Source organism: Bufo gargarizans, chromosome 4 (assembly GCF_014858855.1).
Source record: "Bufo gargarizans isolate SCDJY-AF-19 chromosome 4, ASM1485885v1, whole genome shotgun sequence".
Classification (NCBI taxonomy): Eukaryota; Metazoa; Chordata; class Amphibia; order Anura; family Bufonidae; genus Bufo; species Bufo gargarizans.
Window position 1 is genome coordinate 275,261,486 of NC_058083.1, and position 19,494 is coordinate 275,280,979.

Sequence of the window (19,494 nt, forward strand, 5' to 3'; positions counted from 1 at the left end):
AAATTGCCATCCACCAGGAAAGGGGGAGGTGGTAATGGAGATGGTTCCACAGGTTCCACATATTTCTTTAATAAAGACCTGTGAAACACATTATGGATCTGCGGAAGATCCAAACGAAACGTCACCGGGGTGACAATTGCAGAGATTTTGTAAGGGTCAATAAATCTTGGACCCAATTTTCAAGATGGTACCATCAGCTTAATGTTTCTAGTGGACAACCACACCGAATCACCCACACACAGGTCCGGACCAGTCATACGTCTCCTGTCAGCCATCCGTTTATATCTTTCACCCATCTTTTCAAAATTAACTTGGATTTTCCGCCAGATAGATGACCACGTGGAAGAGAATCTCTCCTCTTCTGGCATCCCAGAAGATCCAGTCCCAGAAAAAGTACCAAACTCTGGGTGAAAACTATATGCGCCCAAAAATGGCGACTTATCAGTGGACTCCTGTCTACGGTTATTCAAGGCAAATTTGGCTAGAGACAAGAACGATGACCAGTCATCCTGGTTTTTGGCTACAAAACACCTCAAATAGGTCTCCAGGTTTTGGTTAGTGCCCTCTGTCTGACCATTCGACTGGGGATGAAAAGCCGAATAAAAAGACAGTTGAATTCCCAGACAAGAGCAGAACGCCCTCCAAAACCTGGAAACAAATGGTGTCCCCTTATCAGACACTCCATCAGAGGGAATGCCATGTAGTTTCACAATGTTATCAATAAAAACCTGAGCGAGAGTTTTGGCATTGCGCAAGCTAGGCAACGGTACAAAGTGGGCCATCTTACTGAAGTGGTCCACTACCACCGAAATCACAGTTTTCCCAGAGGAACTCAATAAATCTGTAATAAAGTCCATGGACAAATGCATCCAAGGATGAGATGGGATGGATAAAGGAAGGAGGGATCCTGAAGGCCGAGTGTGAGCCTCCTTTGCGCGTGAACAGGTCTCACAAGCTGTCACATAACCCTCCACACCCTTGCGCAACCCTGGCAACCAGAATCTCTGGGAAATAAGCTCTACAGGGAGTGCAGAATTATTAGGCAAGTTGTATTTTTGAGGATTAATTTTATTATTGAACAACAACCATGTTCTCAATGAACCCAAAAAACTCATTAATATCAAAGCTGAATATTTTTGGAAGTAGTTTTTAGTTTGTTTTTAGTTTTAGCTATTTTAGGGAGATATCTGTGTGTGCAGGTGACTATTACTGTACATAATTATTAGGCAACTTAGCAAAAAACAAATATATACCCATTTCAATTATTTATTTTTACCAGTGAAACCAATATAACATCTCAACATTCACAGATATACATTTCTGACATTCAAAAACAAAACAAAAACAAATCAGTGACCAATATAGCCACCTTTCTTTGCAAGGACACTCAAAAGCCTGCCATCCATGGATTCTGTCAGTGTTTTGATCTGTTCACCATCAACATTGCGTGCAGCAGCAACCACAGCCTTCCAGACACTGTTCAGAGAGGTGTACTGTTTTCCCTCCTTGTAAATCTCACATTTGATGATGGACCACAGGTTCTCAATGGGGTTCAGATCAGGTGAACAAGGAGGCCATGTCATTAGATTTTCTTCTTTTATACCCTTTCTTGCCAGCCACGTTGTGGAGTACTTGGACGCGTGTGATGGAGCATTGTCCTGCATGAAAATCATGTTTTTCTTACCTTGCAGACTTCTTCCTGTACCACTGCTTGAAGAAGGTGTCTTCCAGAAACTGGCAGTAGGACTGGGAGTTGAGCTTGACTCCATCCTCAACCCAAAAAGGCCCCACAAGCTCATCTTTGATGATACCAGCCCAAACCAGTACTCCACCTCCACCTTGCTGGCGTCTGAGTCGGACTGGAGCTCTCTGCCCTTTACCAATCCAGCCATCTGGCCCATCAAGACTCACTCTCATTTCATCAGTCCATAAAACCTTAGAAAAATCAGTCTTGAGATATTTCTTGGCCCAGTCTTGACGTTTCAGCTTGTGTGTCTTGTTCAGTGGTGGTCGTCTTTCAGCCTTTCTTACCTTGGCCATGTCTCTGAGTATTGCACACCTTGTGCTTTTGGGCACTCCAGTGATGTTGCAGCTCTGAAATATGGCCAAACTGGTGGCAAGTGGCATCTTGGCAGCTGCACGCTTGACTTTTCTCAGTTCATGGGCAGTTATTTTGCGCCTTGGTTTTTCCACACGCTTCTTGCGACCCTGTTGACTATTTTGAATGAAACGCTTGATTGTTTGATGATCACGCTTCAGAAGCTTTGCAATTTTAAGAGTGCTGCATCCCTCTGCAAGATATCTCACTATTTTTGACTTTTCTGAGCCTGTCAAGTCCTTCTTTTGACCCATTTTGCCAAAGGAAAGGAAGTTGCCTAATAATTATGCACACCTGATATAGGGTGTTGATGTCATTAGACCACACCCCTTCTCATTACAGAGATGCACATCACCTAATATGCTTAATTGGTAGTAGGCTTTCGAGCCTATACAGCTTGGAGTAAGACAACATGCATAAAGAGGATGATGTGGTCAAAATACTCATTTGCCTAATAATTCTGCACGTAGTGTATGGTGGATTTGCTTCCACGATGTCCCGCAAGGACTGTATCATAATGTTCCTTGAACACCTTGTATCTCAGTTTAGCAGGAACAAACATCTTGTCTGGAGGACAAGAATCAGGAGCCTCCTCCTGGGCCGCCAACACCTCCATCTCCACCTCGGGGTACAAAGCGGAAACCACCACCCCATCAGCCAAAATTGGAGTGGGATCCTCCGAATCACTCCCCCCCAGGAAAACTAAGTGACAACGCATCTGCCTTGACGTTTTTAACCCCAGGGCGAAAGGTGACCACAAAATTGAACCTAGTAAAAGGTGACCATCTAGACTGTCTAGGATTCAGGTGCTTAACTGACTGCCGGTAATAGGATGAGTAGCCCCCTTCAACCAATGACGCCATTCTCCAAAGGCCAATTTAATGGCCAGCAACTATCTCCTACATCATAATTTCTTTCAGTGGCCGAGAGTTTCTTGGAGAAAAAAAGCAGACGGACGCCATTTGCTAGGGGATGGACGCAGCAGCAGAACTGCTCCGACCCCCACTTCTGATGCATCAACCTCCACGATGAACGGCTGAGACACATCAGGTTGCATCAGAAAAGAGTGTGCAACCACCACAGCAGGTCCAGGTAAAGGGTCTAATGTTACATATACATAGTTTAGTACAGTTGTAAAAATACATATGTCTTTGTTTAATGCCTACTCACAGATTGTAGGCACGTTTCCCAATATTGGGGGAGGGGCAGAGAAGGTAAATCTCTGACACAACCAGGTTAATCCCGGCACAAAGTAACAAGGTCTGAACAGTAATGAAATCAACTATAGGCTGCTTTCTACAGCACTGTCCTATAGTTACAGGGGGCACACAGTATAATATTGTGGGAAAAACCAGAGTAACAGGCTGCTTTCTATAGTACTGTCCTATAGTTACAGGAGGCACACAGTGTAATATTGTGGAAAAACCAGAGTACCAGTCTGCTTTCTACAGCACTGTCCTATAGTTGCACCAGAGTAACAGGCTGCTTTCTACAGCACTGTCCTATAGTTACACCAGAGTACCAGGCTGCTTTCTACAGCACTGGCCTATAGTTACACCAGAGTAACAGGCTGCTTTCTACAGCACTGTCCTATAGTTACACCAGAGTACCAGGCTGCTTTCTACAGCACTGTCCTATAGTTACACCAGAGTAACAGGCTGCTTTCTACAGCACTATCCTATAGTTACACCAGAATAACAGGCTGCTTTCTAAAGCACTGTACTATAGTTACACCAGAGTAACAGGCTGCTTTCTACAGCACTGTCCTATAGTTACACTAGAGTAACAGGCTGCTTTCTACAGCACTGTCCTATAGTTACACCAGAATACCAGGCTGCTTTCTACAGCATTGTCCTGTAGTTACACCAGAGTACCAGGCTGCTTTCTACAGCACTGTCCTGTAGTTACACCAGAGTACCAGGCTGCTTTCTACAGCACTGTCCTATAGTTACACCAGAGTACCAGGCTGCTTTCTACAGCACTGGCCTATAGTTACACCAGAGTACCAGGCTGCTTTCTACAGCACTGGCCTATAGTTACACCAGAGTACCAGGCTGCTTTCTACAGCACTGTCCTGTAGTTACACCAGAGTACCAGGCTGCTTTCTACAGCACTGTCCTGTAGTTACACCAGAGTACCAGGCTGCTTTCTACAGTACTGGCCTATAGTTACACCAGAGTACCAGGCTGCTTTCTACAGCACTGTCCTATGGTTACACCAGAGTAACAGGCTGCTTTCTAAAGCACTATCCTGTAGTTACACCAGAGTAACAGGCTGCTTTCTACAGCACTGTCCTGTAGTTACACCAGAGTAACAGGCTGCTTTCTACAGCACTGTCCTGTAGTTACACCAGAGTAACAGGCTGCTTTCTGCAGCACTGTACTATAGTTACACCAGAGTAACAGGCTGCTTTCTACAGTACTGGCCTATAGTTACACCAGAGTACCAGGCTGCTTTCTACAGCACTGTCCTGTGGTTACACCAGAGTACCAGGCTGCTTTCTACAGCACTGTCCTATGGTTACACCAGAGTAACAGGCTGCTTTCTACAGCACTATCCTGTAGTTACACCAGAGTAACAGGCTGCTTTCTACAGCACTGTCCTGTTGTTACACCAGAGTAACAGGCTGCTTTCTACAGCACTGTCCTGTAGTTACACCAGAGTAACAGGCTTCTTTCTGCAGCACTGTACTATAGTTACACCAGAGTACCAGGCTGCTTTCTACAGCACTGGCCTATAGTTACACCAGAGTACCAGGCTGCTTTCTACAGCACTGTCCTGTGGTTACACCAGAGTACCAGGCTGCTTTCTACAGCACTGTCCTGTGGTTACACCAGAGTACCAGGCTGCTTTCTACAGCACTGTCCTGTGGTTACACCAGAGTACCAGGCTGCTTTCTACAGCACTGTCCTGTGGTTACACCAGAGTACCAGGCTGCTTTCTACAGCACTGTCCTATAGTTACACCAGTACTTCTTCGTTTCTTTGTGAAATGGAATAATGATATGATGGTAAATATGATATTGTTAATGATAATCATGTAATATTTTTTTGTATGTACTTTTTTATATGGAAAAAAATAATATTTTTAAAGAAGAAAAAAAAAAACACGTCAGTAGAGGTTACAGTAAATAGTCTCTATTCCAACTATCCAGTTTCATTCATCATTCCAGTACATCTGTGCAGCTACTACTACTGTAAACATATAATAAAAATATATTACAAATAAAATGCATAATCACTTTTTAGAGCTACTAGGTATTAAAAATAGCAGTGGTGGCACGTGTATTCCAAGAATGATCCCTAGAGGGAGCAGATCAATAGCCTCCTAGGTAATTCTGGGAATTGAAGTCCATGAGATGGCAATGTCAAGCTTAGTGTTCTCCTGAGTGACTACAGTTCCCAGAAGGAAGAGGTTGTAATAGTCTGCAGAGAGCCAGCCTCCAGGTTCACTGTAGCTGTAGAATGCTGTCACCCTCAGGCAGTCCTCATCATTAACTTACAACAGAACTAAGGTTTGTGACAGAGAGCAGTGTACGAGAGGCAGAGATAGATCTGAGATGGCTCTTCTACAGCAGTGCAAGCAGCAAGTGTGTGATGTTATAGAGCAAGAGTCAGAGAAGTTACATGCCCTGAGCCAGGACATATGGAAGACCCCAGAGCTGGCTTATAAGGAACACACAGCTCATCAACTCCTTACAAGCTTCTTCTCCAGCCGGGCATGGGAGGTACAAGCCCACTACCATTTGGATACTGCATTTCGAGCACAGTGGACCTCTGAAGCCACTGACAGCCCTTGTCTGCATGTAGGCTTCCTGTGCGAGTATGATGCTCTGCCTGGGATAGGGCATGCCTGTGGGCACAACCTGATTGCTGAAGTCGGGGCGGCTGCTGCACTTGGACTGAGAGGAGCTCTGGAGAGTGTGCAACCACCACGGCAGGTCCAGGTAAAGGGTCTGATGTTACATATTAATAATTTAGTACAGTTGTAAAAATACCTATGTCTTTGTTTAATGCCTACTCTCGCAGATTGTAGGCACGTTTCCCAATATTGGGGGAGGGGAACTCTTCCTGGAGCCCAGGCAGAGAAGGTAAATCTCTGACACAACCAGGTTAATCCCAGCACAAAGTAACAAGGTCTGAACAGTAATGAAATCAACTATAGGCTGCTTTCTACAGCACTGTCCTATAGTTACACCAGAGTAACAGGTTGCTTTCTACAGCCCTGTCCTATAGTTACACCAGAGTAACAGGCTGCTTTCTACAGCACTGTCCTATAGTTACAGGGGGCACACAGTATAATATTGTGGAAAAACCAGAGTAACAGGATGCTTTCTATAGCACTGTCCTATAGTTACAGGAGGCACACAGTGTAATATTGTGGAAAAACCAGAGTAACAGGCTGCTTTCTATAGTACTGTCCTATAGTTACAGGAGGCACACAGTGTAATATTGTGGAAAAACCAGAATACCAGGCTGCTTTCTACAGCACTGTCCTATAGTTACACCAGAGTAACAGGCTGCTTTCTACAGCACTGTCCTATAGTTACACCAGAGTAACAGGCTGCTTTCTACAGCACTGTCCTATAGTTACACCAGAGTAACAGGCTGCTTGCACAGGATCTGTAGACTATAGTACAAAAGCTCAATATGAGGGCTCACGCACTCAGCTGTTGCCCAGGAATGCCCGTAATGTGGCTCGCAAACAGCTGGTCCGCAATATACAGGCACCGGCCGTGTGCACACTGCCTCATGAATGCAATCCAGAAGAAGAACATAGTCTATATTTATTGCTGTCCAGACGGATCATTCATGGACCCATTTAGGTTGAATTGGTCTGCATTCATCTGTGTCAACTGCACTATTTGTGGTCCCCAATGTACAGAACCGCAGGCACACTTTTGTGTGCATTAGGCCTAATGGCAGAGGTGGCCCTGGAAAAAATACTAAAAGTGGCCCTGTTTTGTAGTTGGGTCCAAATAGATGGAAGGCACGGCCAACAATACCAGATTGTGGTACATTATACCACCCCAACAGAACCAAATACCACAGTCCATCACAAAATACTGCCACCAGCAGCACAAAATACATCCCCAAAAACTTCCTCTGGCCGGCTGTGAGGAGGGCTCAGGTGGCCCCCTGGGAAATTACCCTGTAAGGTCTATAGCCAATCCGCCCCTGCCTAATGGTAACCTGTACACTTTTTCATATTTCTAGATTTGTTAGTGTTCCATTTTGTCCCTGAACATGTTCCAGGGTTGGCAACCCGAATTTTTTTTTTCTGGGCAATGTGTTCAAAATCACAGACAGCGAGCATTTTTTATGGACAAATTGGAAAACCATATTGAATGATAAAGATTATAAGTTATACATGTCTAAGGCTCAGTATATTGGTACAAACTCATTAACAGTATTTACTGTGCGCTGTAAAATAATGATAATTACTAGAGATAAGCACATTTTTCAAACATTTGATTCAGACTATTCGATCCGAATTTATTTGGGATAAAATCACGTTAAAATTCAGCTATTCCCTGGCCTCAGAGAGCCTGTATAGTGGTGTAGAACACTGTGCCTTGCAGTAATACACATAGGTAGTCCTCTGTGGTGGTGAAACTATACTATGAGTCCGTATAACACGCAGATGACAGACGTCGGGGCCAAGTGTGAACTTATACGTCAATGTTAGCGTCCGGTATAAAGAACCGTGTAGTGGCCCAAGATTGTACTATAGAGTGAAAGAGCGCACTTTTTTTACACCATCAGCTGATTCCTACAGAACCTGTTCTGTTAAATGCTGATACAAGTAGTGCCCCATGACAGAGTGGAGAGGGTGTCAGTAGTAAGTTTGTGTTGACGTCACTGTTCATTTTGCCCTTCTTCTGATCCGTCATGAGAACAACCCCCAAAAAACTAGCGCCGGTGAGCATCCATACTAGCGCCGGTGACCGCTATGCCAGCAGTAATTAGTCAGAATACCATCTGATTAGACCGGCAGTGATGCTCCTTATTTGGTGAAACGCGTCGAACCTAGTTGCTCTGCTAGTGAATGAATCAGCTGACCTGACATAGCAGTGTGGAGCCACGACACAGTAGAGTGGAGTTTGCACCCTGGCTTAAACTTTGGCCAGGTGTTTGCGTTTTTTTCCCCTCCAGATTCTCTCCTGGATTCTTTTAGAGGTTTTGTTTTTCTTTCCCTGCAACCAGGGGACCTCAAATCCGTGACCCCCCTCTTTTCTTTTTTCCTGGGTCTTTGCGGCAGAATAATGGTTCTGGTGTGCATAGGGGCACATGATTGCATACTAGTGCCGCCTCATGGAAATTTATAGTGCCCGCTGATATTAAAACTGCTCACTGTGGTGTTTGATTTAATCATAATACATCACCCAGTGTGTCACCCAACTAAATATATAAGGGGAACTATAGGTCTCACTATCCCCTATGACAGTAATAGGTGGATACATGATTTAATATCACTCTCCACCCCTTTTCTCATGATTAGAGTTGAGCGAACACCTGGATGTTCGGGTTCGAGAAGTTCGGCCGAACTTCCCGGAAATGTTCGGGTTCGGGATCCGAACCCGATCCGAAGTCAATGGGGACCCGAACTTTTCGGCACTAAAAAGGCTGTAAAACAGCCCAGGAAAGGGCTAGAGGGCTGCAAAAGGCAGCAACATGTAGGTAAATCCCCTGCAAACAAATGTGGATAGGGAAATGAATTAAAATAAAAATTAAATAAATAAAAATTAACCAAAATCAATTGGAGAGAGGTCCCATAGCAGAGAATCAGGCTTCACGTCACCCACCACTGCAACAGTCCATTTTCATAAATTTAGGCCCAGCACCCAGGCAGAGGAGAGAGGTCCCGTAACAGAGGATCTGGCTTCATGTCAGCAGAGAATTAGTCTGCATGTCATAGCAGAGAATCAGGCTTCACGTCACCCAACATTGGAACAGTCCATTGGCATATATTTAGGCCCCGGCACCCAGACAGAGGAGAGGTTCATTCAACTTTGGGTAGCCTCGCAATATAATGGTAAAATAAAAATAGGATTGAATGAGGAAGTGCCCTGGAGTACAATAATATATGGTTAAGGGGAGGTAGTTAATGTCTAATCTGGACAAGGGACGGACAGGTCCTGTGGGATCCATGCCTGGTTCATTTTTATGAACGTTAGCTTGTCCACATTGGCTGTAGACAGGCGGCTGCGTTTGTCTGTAATGACGCCCCCTGCCGTGCTGAATACACGTTCAGACAAAACGCTGGCCGCCGGGAAGGCCAGCACCTCCAAGGCATAAAAGGCTAGCTCTGGCCACGTGGACAATTTAGAGACCCAGAAGTTGAATGGGGCCGAACCATCAGTCAGTACGTGGAGGGGTGTGCACACGTACTGTTCCACCATGTTAGTGAAATGTTGCCTCCTGCTAACACGTTGCGTATCAGGTGGTGGTGCAGTTAGCTGTGGAGTGTTGACAAAACTTTTCCACATCTCTGCCATGCTAACCCTGCCCTCAGAGGAGCTGGCCGTGACACAGCTGCCTTGGTGACCTCTTGCTCCTCCTCTGCCTTGGCCTTGGGCTTCCACTTGTTCCCCTGTGACATTTGGGAATGCTCTAAGTAGCGCATCTACCAACGTGCGCTTGTACTCGCGCATCTTCCTATCACGCTCCAGTGCAGGAAGTAAGGTGGGCACATTGTCTTTGTAGCGTGGATCCAGCAGGGTGGCAACCCAGTAGTCCGCACACATTAAAATGTGGGCAACTCTGCTGTCGTTGCGCAGGCACTGCAGCATGTAGTCGCTCATGTGTGCCAGGCTGCCCAGGGGTAAGGACAAGCTGTCCTCTGTGGGAGGCGTATCGTCATCGTCCTGCCTTTCCCCCCAGCCACGCACCAGTGATGGGCCCGAGCTGCGTTGGGTGCCACCCCGCTGTGACCATGCTTCATCCTCATCCTCCTCCACCTCCTCCTCATCCTCGTCCTCCTCATCCTCCAGTAGTGGGCCCTGGCTGGCCACATTTGTACCTGGCCTCTGCTGTTGCAAAAAACCTCCCTCTGAGTCACTTCGAAGAGACTGGCCTGAAAGTGCTAAAAAATGACCCCTCTTCCTCCTCCTCCTCCTCCTAGGCCACCTCCTCTTCCATCATCGCCCGAAGTGTTTTCTCAAGGAGACATAGAAGTGGTATTGTAACGCTGATAACGGCGTCATCGCCACTGGCCATGTTGGTGGAGTACTCGAAACAGCGCAGCAGGGCACACAGGTCTCGCATGGAGGCCCAGTCATTGGTGGTGAAGTGGTGCTGTTCCGCAGTGCGACTGACCCGTGCGTGCTGCAGCTGAAACTCCACTATGGCCTGCTGCTGCTCGCACAGTCTGTCCAGCATGTGCAAGGTGGAGTTCCACCTGGTGGGCACGTCGCATATGAGGCGGTGAGCGGGAAGGCCGAAGTTACGCTGTAGCGCAGACAGGCGAGCAGCGGCAGGATGTGAACGCCGGAAGCGCGAACAGACGGCCCGCACTTTATGCAGCAGCTCTGACATGTCGGGGTAGTTGTGAATGAACTTCTGCACCACCAAATTCAGCACATGCGCCAGGCAAGGGATGTGCGTCAAACTGGCTAGTCCCAGAGCTGCAACGAGGTTTCGCCCATTATCGCACACCACCAGGCCGGGCTTGAGGCTCACCGGCAGCAACCACTCGTCGGTCTGTTGTTCTATACCCCGCCACAACTCCTGTGCGGTGTGGGGCCTGTCCCCCAAACATATGAGTTTCAGAATGGCCTGCTGACGTTTACCCCGGGCTGTGCTGAAGTTGGTGGTGAAGGTGTGTGGCTGACTGGATGAGCAGGTGGAAGAAGAGAAGGAGGAAGCCGAGAAGGAGGAGGTGGCAACAGGAGGCAAAGAATGTTGCCCTGCGATCCTTGGCGGCGGAAGGACGTGCGCCAAACAGCTCTCCGCCTGGGGCCCAGCTGCCACTACATTTACCCAGTGTGCAGTTAGGGAGATATAGCGTCCCTGGCCGTGCTTACTGGTCCACGTATCTGTGGTTAGGTGGACCTTGCCACAGATGGCATTGCGCAGTGCACACTTGATTTTATCGGATACTTGGTTGTGCAGGGAAGGCACGGCTCTCTTGGAGAAGTAGTGCCGGCTGGGAACAACATACTGTGGGACAGCAAGCGACATGAGCTGTTTGAAGCTGTCTGTGTCCACCAGCCTAAATGACAGCATTTCATAGGCCAGTAGTTTAGAAATGCTGGCATTCAGGGCCAGGGATCGAGGGTGGCTAGGTGTGAATTTACGCTTTCTCTCAAATGTTTGTGAGATGGAGAGCTGAACGCTGCCGTGTGACATGGTTGAGACGCTTGGTGACGGAGGTGGTGGTGGTGTTGGTGGTACATCCCCTGTTTGCTGGGCGGCAGGTGCCAACGTTCCTCCAGAGGCGGAGGAAGAGGCCGAGGCGGCAGCAGCAGAAGAGGCCGAGGCGGCAGCAGCAGAAGAGGTAGCAGGGGGAGCCTGAGCGACTTCCTTGTTTTTAAGGTGTTTACTCCACTGCAGTTCATGCTTTGCATTCAGGTGCCTGGTCATGCAGGTTGTGCTAAGGTTCAGAACGTTAATGCCTCGCTTCAGGCTCTCATGGCACAGCGTGCAAACCACTCGGGTCTTGTCGTCAGCACATTGTTTGAAGAAGTGCCATGCCAGGGAACTCCTTGAAGCTGCCTTTGGGGTGCTCGGTCCAAGATGGCGGCGGTCAGTAGCAGGCGGAGTCTCTTGGCGGCGGGTGTTCTGCTTTTGCCCACTGCTCCCTCTTTTGCTACGCTGTTGGCTCGGTCTCACCACTGCCTCTTCCTCCGAACTGTGAAAGTCAGTGGCACGACCTTCATTCCATGTGGGGTCTAGGACCTCATCGTCCCCTGCATAGTCTTCCACCCAGTCTTGATCCCTGACCTCCTGTTCAGTCTGCACACTGCAGAAAGACGCAGCAGTTGGCACCTGTGTTTCGTCATCATCAGAGACATGCTGAGGTGGTATTCCCATGTCCTCATCATCAGGAAACATAAGTGGTTGTGCGTCAGTGCAGTCTATGTCTTCCACCGCTGGGGAAGGGCTAGGTGGATGCCCTTGGGAAACCCTGCCAGCAGAGTCTTCAAACAGCATAAGAGACTGCTGCATAACTTGAGGCTCAGACAGTTTCCCTGATATGCATGGGGGTGATGTGACAGACTGATGGGGTTGGTTTTCAGGCGCCATCTGTGCGCTTTCTGCAGAAGACTGGGTGGGAGATAATGTGAACGTGCTGGATCCACTGTCGGCCACCCAATTGACTAATGCCTGTACCTGCTCAGGCCTTACCATCCTTAGAACGGCATTGGGCCCCACCATATATCGCTGTAAATTCTGGCGGCTACTGGGACCTGAGGTAGTTGGTACACTAGGACGTGTGGATGTGGCAGAACGGCCACGTCCTCTCCCAGCACCAGAGGGTCCACTAACACCACCACGACCATGTCCACGTCTGCGTCCCTTACTAGATGTTTTCCTCATTGTTATCGTTCACCACAACAACAAAAATATTATTTGGCCCAATGTAATGTATTCAAATTCAGCTGAATATAAATTTGAGGCCTAGTATTTAGGCGCTGGGTGACAGGTATAGATTTACTGACAGAATTAGACTTGGAAATGCACAGTAGCGTGTGTGTGAAGTTATTCTGAATGACCCTATGTGCACCTTGAATATTATATACCCTTTTAGGGATGTATTTAAAGTAGGCCTGATACAGCAGAAACCACTAAATTATGAAATTGCTAAATTGGGAATTGTATTTCAACCCAGAACAAAAAATGTGCTTTGACGGACACTAAATAACTTGCCCAGCCAGAACAGTACAGCAGTAATGACAGATTTAGCGGGATATAAATTTGAGGCCTAGTATTTAGGCGCTGGGTGACAGGTATAGATTTACTGACGGAATTAGACTTGGAAATGCACAGTAGCGTGTGTGTGAAGTTATTCAGAATGACCCTATCAGCACCTTGATTCTGATATACCCTTTTAGGGATGTATTTAAAGTAGGCCTGATACAGCAGAAGCCACTAAATTAGGAAATTGCTAAATTGGGAATTGTATTTCAACCCAGAACAAAAAATGTGCTTTGACGGACACTAAATAACTTGCCCAGCCAGAACAGTACAGCAGTAACAACAGATTTAGCGGGATATAAATTTGAGGCCTAGTATTTAGGCGCTGGGTGACAGGTATAGATTTACTGACGGAATTAGACTTGGAAATGCACAGTAGCGTGTGTGTGAAGTTATTCTGAATGACCCTATGTGCACCTTGAATATTATATACCCTTTTAGGGATAGATTTCAAATAGCTCTGATACAGCAGAAACCACTAAATTAGGAAATTGCTAAATTGGGAATTGTATTTCAACCCAGAACAAAAAATGTGCTTTGACGGACACTAAATAACTTGCCCAGCCAGAACAGTACTGCGGTAACGACAGATTTAGCGGGATATAAATTTGAGGCCTAGTATTTAGGCGCTGGGTGACAGGTATAGATTTACTGACAGAATTAGACTGGGATATGGCCAAAAAATAACCACACTATTGCTGGTTAAATGCACTTGGTGTGACAGCTTGACCAACCACACTACTGAGGGTTAAATGCACTTGGTGACAGGCGCAGCTTGCCCCTGATGTAGTATATGGCCAAAAAATGAACAGACTATTGCTGGTTAAATGCACTTGGTGTGACAGCTTGACCAACCACACTACTGAGGGTTAAATGCACTTGGTGACAGGCGCAGCTTGCCCCTGATGTAGTATATGGCCAAAAAATAAACAGACTATTGCTGGTTAAATGCACTTGGTGTGACAGCTTCACCCTGATGTAGGCTTTAGCCAAAAAACAACCACACCATTGAGGGTTAAATGCACTTGGTCGCAGCTTGTGCTGGCGCACCACAAGACACAAAATGGCCGCCGATCACCCCAGAAAAAAGTGACTGACAAACAGTCTGGGCAGCCTAAAAACAGTGAGCAATTGAGTATCAGCAGCTCAATGACCCACAGCTGCAGATCGATCAATAATCAAGTCCTTTGGAGGAGTTAATCTGCCTAATCTCGCCCCTACTGTCGCAGCCGCAACCTCTCCCTACGCTAATCAGAGCAGAGTGACGGGCGGCGCTATGTGACTCCAGCTTAAATAGAGGCTGGGTCACATGGTGCTCTGGCCAATCACAGCCATGCCTATAGTAGGCATGGCTGTGATGGCCTCTTGGGGCAAGTAGTATGACGCTTGTTGATTGGCTGCTTTGCAGCCTTTCAAAAAGCGCCAAGAAAGCGTCAAAAAGCGCCAAGAAAGCGACGAACACCGAACCAGAACCCGGACTTTTACGAAAATGTCCGGGTTCGGGTCCGTGTCACGGACACCCGAAAATTCGGTACGAACCCGAACTATACAGTTCGAGTTCGCTCATCCCTACTCATGATCAATTAATCAAGTCCTTTGAGAATAGGTGTGAATCTGGCCATAGTTTTCTTTTAGGGGTGTCTGTTTGTTTCTCCCCTTTTTCCTTCTTTTCTACTTTTTAGTATACCAATAAAAGCTATATTTTAGCGTCTTTATCCTACCGTGATTAGTTTTCTCATAGAGACGTGCTACCTATATTACACCTTAGAGTCCGTGAAGTTTACTTTTGAGCATCCGCCTTCACATGGTCAGCATTTGGTCTTTAAAAAACAGGAGTGGATCCAAAACAGAGATAATACGTGATTCGAAAGTTTGCATGTCTTCTACCCACTCCTGGCTTCCAAATTATGAGCATATCCTGTTGCAAAATTGGGACCGTGTGATACAGGCTTACAGCTGCTCCAGAGACAGGAAACGTTGTATTTCAAATTTTTCCGTCCTTCTGACAGATCAGAAGAAGGGTAGAATAAATAGTGATGACAATAGTTGCCCTGTCATAGAGTGGGGAGGATGACAACCGCATGAGGGGTCAACACAGTGGCCCAGTCACACAGTGGTGAGGTGGCAACAGCATAAGGCTACTTTCACACTGACGTTTCTGGGTCCTCTTGTGAGATCCGTTTTAGGGCTCTCACAAGCGGCCCATAACGGATCAGTTCAGCCCCAATGCATTGTGAATGGATAAGGATCCGTTCAGAATGCATCAATTTGGTCACTAAAATGCAGCTTGCAGCGTTTTGGTGACCGTCTGACTATGCAAAGCCAAACGGATCCGTCCTGAATTACAATGTAAGTCAATGGGGACGGATCAGTTTTTCACTGACACAATATGGTGCAATTGAAAACGAATCTGTCCCCCATTGACTTTTAATGTAATTCAAGACGGATCCATTTTGACTTAGACTATTTTTGAATGAATAATGCAAAGTGACCCGTTATTAACGGATACAAGTGATTGCATTATTCCCGTGGATCCGTCTGTGCAGATATAAGACGGATCCGCACAAAACACCAGTGTGAAAGCAGCCTTAGGAGTCAACATAGTGGTCAGTCACAGAGTGGTGAGGGTGGTAACCGCGTGAGGAGTCAACATAGTGGTCTAGTTACGGAGTAGTGAGGGTGGCAACCACATGAGGAGTCAACACATTGTATAATTCCCTAATAAGAGCGATGTAGTGTAACAGCTCAGCAAGCACTCCAAAAATCAAAAGAACCATTTAACCCCAAAGGGGAGTGACAATGACTTAAGGAGGTAAGATCATTTCCAGACCCTTCCCACCAACCACTCCCCCCTACCCCCAGTAAGCACACAAAACCTGAATTCTTGGTGGAAAGGCCATAGCAGCCGTTTATTAAATAACAATATTTTATCCAACATTATTATAATGCAAACATGAGATATACATATATGCAAACATCAACAGTACAATGTCCCAACAATCCCTTTGCGGAAGGATCCTAGAAGGCAACCCAAGCAAGCTGCTATCTTCACTCCTCACATCTTATCCTTTTACCCTCGGCCGCACTCTCCGACCCAAGGGCACCGAATCCTCCAGAATCCATATCTTCCTCTACCCCTGTAGGCCTTTTAGCCCAACAGGAGCCCCCCAGCTTTCAGCTTACTAAACCACATAAGATGCACGCTCCAACGTGTCATGCACCTAATAAAACGTAGAATTGCCTTCCAGGACCCCCCGTCAACCTGCCCCCTGCTATGACATGAAAAAAGTCCCCCGAAACAACTTAAAACAGGGCGGGTGGGTGGGCAACTCGCCTAGGCGCAACGGACACTGGTGCCATTCCCGCCCCTAACCCTAGCCTATATACAGCGCGCGAACTCCCTGGAACCCCACAGACCCTCCCCAGAAACACTCCACCCTTTCCTAACCACATTAACCCTAACCTGCCTGAACACTTCCCCCTTCCAGTCAATTTCCACTGCGCTACTTCTGCACCTCGCTCCGTTGTCATACTGACTTAAGGAGGTAAGATCATTTCCAGACCCTTCCCACCAACCACTCCCCCCTACCCCCAGTAAGCACACAAAACCTGAATTCTTGATGGAAAGGCCATAGCAGCCGTTTATTAAATAACAATATTTTATCCAACATTATTATAATGCAAACATGAGATATACATATATGCAAACATCAACAGTACAATGTCCCAACAATCCCTTTGCGGAAGGATCCTAGAAGGCAACCCAAGCAAGCTGCTATCTTCACTCCTCACATCTTATCCTTTTACCCTCGGCCGCACTCTCCGACCCAAGGCCACCGAATCCTCCAGAATCCATATCTTCCTCTACCCCTGTAGGCCTTTTAGCCCAACAGGAGCCCCCCAGCTTTCAGCTTACTAAACCACATAAGATGCACGCTCCAACGTGTCATGCACCTAATAAAACGTAGAATTGCCTTCCAGGACCCCCCGTCAACCTGCCCCCTGCTATGACATGAAAAAAGTCCCCCGAAACAACTTAAAACAGGGCGGGTGGGTGGGCAACTCGCCTAGGCGCAACGGACACTGGTGCCGTTCCCGCCCTAACCCTAGCCTATATACGGCGCGCGAACTCCCTGCCACCCCCACAGAAACACTCCACCCTTTCCTAACCACATTAACCCTAACCTGCCTGAACACTTCCCCCTTCCAGTCAATTTCCACTGCGCTACGTCTGCACCTCGCTCCGTTGTCATACTGACTTAAGGAGGTAAGATCATTTCCAGACCCTTCCCACCAACCACTCCCCCCTACCCCCAGTAAGCACACAAAACCTGAATTCTTGATGGAAAGGCCATAGCAGCCGTTTATTAAATAACAATATTTTATCCAACATTATTGTAATGCAAACATGAGATATACATATATGCAAACATCAACAGTACAATGTCCCAACAATCCCTTTGCGGAAGGATCCTAGAAGGCAACCCAAGCAAGCTGCTATCTTCACTCCTCACATCTTATCCTTTTACCCTCGGCCGCACTCTCCGACCCAAGGGCACCGAATCCTCCAGAATCCATATCTTCCTCTACCCCTGTAGGCCTTTTAGCCCAACAGGAGCCCCCCAGCTTTCAGCTTACCAAACCACATAAGATGCACGCTCCAACGTGTCATGCACCTAATAAAACGTAGAATTGCCTTCCAGGACCCCCCGTTAACCTGCCATCGACGCACATAGGAGACACCTCACCTATGGACGTCCCGCCAAACCCTGAACGCTGTCTCCAAACCCTCCTGAAGCCCCAGCACCCACAAGTCCATCCCAATCTCGTTAAGATGAACCCCATCAGCCCTGAGGAATTGAGGTGACGCAACCTCCAATTCCCGGTGACGTACCACCAAACCGCCCTGCCGCTGCACAAAGCGCCCCACCTCCTTGTTCACCTTCGCACGCACTTTGTTAATGCGATCCACCGACCTCGCAAAACGCCATGAACTCCTTGCCACCACATCAGACCACACGACCAGCAAATCCGGGAACTCCTCAGTCAAACGCAGCAAATCCAACTTAACATCACGTATGACATCCCTCGAGCGGCGAACACCCAAATCGTTCCCGCCCACATGCAGAACCACAATGTCAGGGCACCTGTCCAGGGAAGCATATTCATGGAATACAGGTAACACACGCCCCCACAGCATACCCCGCACGCCAATCCACCGGACCTGCAAGTCCTTCGGCCGGAAACCCAACTGCCGACCGTTCCTCCGCACGTCTGCTCTCAACGCTCCCCAATACACATAAGAATGGCCTAAAATCCAGGCCAAACAAGAAGGTGATCCTGAAAACAAAAAAGAAATTAGCACCCCAACCTACAATAACAAATTAAATAAAATCAACACACACACACTCCACCCACCGACTTTATAACATATGAGGACGAATATAGGAACGAAAGCAAGCGGACTCCACCTGCCAATCCTCCTAATGGCCTCGTCCCCCAAACCCCATCTAGCGGCTTCAGTTGCCGCCCCAATACGAAATGAATGAGACGCAAACCCACTCGCCACATAACCCGCCGCTGTCAAACATTTCCGGAAAACCGCAACAAATTGATAACGAGACAAAGCCGAACCGTCCATATGAACCAGCAACGAAGCCGGCCCTTCCGGCCGGACCGCCAGAAAAACCTCCAAACACCGCACAGGGCACAACACTGACCCCGGCAGAGGCCGCAACCAAACACACACCCCTTTTCCCACCTGGTCCGTCTTGGACCTACGCAACCTACACCGCAATCCATCCTCACCAACACTCACATCCTCCCGCAGCAAACCACCGCCACTCACTCGACTGTTAGCCACCAGCTCCGAGACCCGAAAAGCCCCAAAGAAAGCCAAAGAAAACGCCGCCCGAAACAAACACACCTCATACCAGGACTTGCACACCGCCTCCGCCCGGTCCCACAACGACTGCAACACCTGAAAAGAAACCGGACGACGACATCTTTCCGAACCCCACTACGACGATACCCCTTCAAAGCCTGCCGCACCAAAAAACTTCTGGAAACATCTGCCAAACCCCGCAACTTTAACCAAAAAGCCACCGCCGCCACCCGTTTTGCCGCCGCCGAAAACGACAAACCTGCACCAAACGACACACCCACAAAATAAACCAGCAACGAATGAAAATCATCAACCCCCTCGCACCCCCCCACCTGCTCTATCAAACGTTCCCACTGAGACCACACAGAAGAATAAGCCGACCACGTACTGCTACTCACGGACCGCTGAATCAGGTCTAACGAGACCAAGGCCACGCTCCAGAGCCACTGAGGACACGGCAGGCCCGTCACGTCCGCGCCCGGAACCAGACTGCGAAAACGATCCCACTGGAAACGAGAAAGAGCGTCAGCTATGCATTATCAACACCTGGAACATGCACCGCCACGAAACACGCATTCAACCTCAAACCGGTC

The 19,494-nt window shown here is 47.7% G+C and overlaps 1 protein-coding gene across 1 annotated transcript in view; it reads left to right on the forward strand.

The window, feature by feature from the left end:
* Positions 1-5,539: 5,539 nt before the first annotated feature.
* Positions 5,540-19,494, forward strand: part of LOC122934888 (peptidase M20 domain-containing protein 2-like) — a 137,213-nt gene continuing 123,258 nt past the window's right edge. Inside the window, exon 1 of the mRNA XM_044290542.1 lies at positions 5,540-6,044. Coding sequence (XP_044146477.1) covers positions 5,658-6,044 — 387 coding nt within the window. The 5' untranslated portion in view covers positions 5,540-5,657. The remainder of the gene's footprint in view (positions 6,045-19,494) is intronic.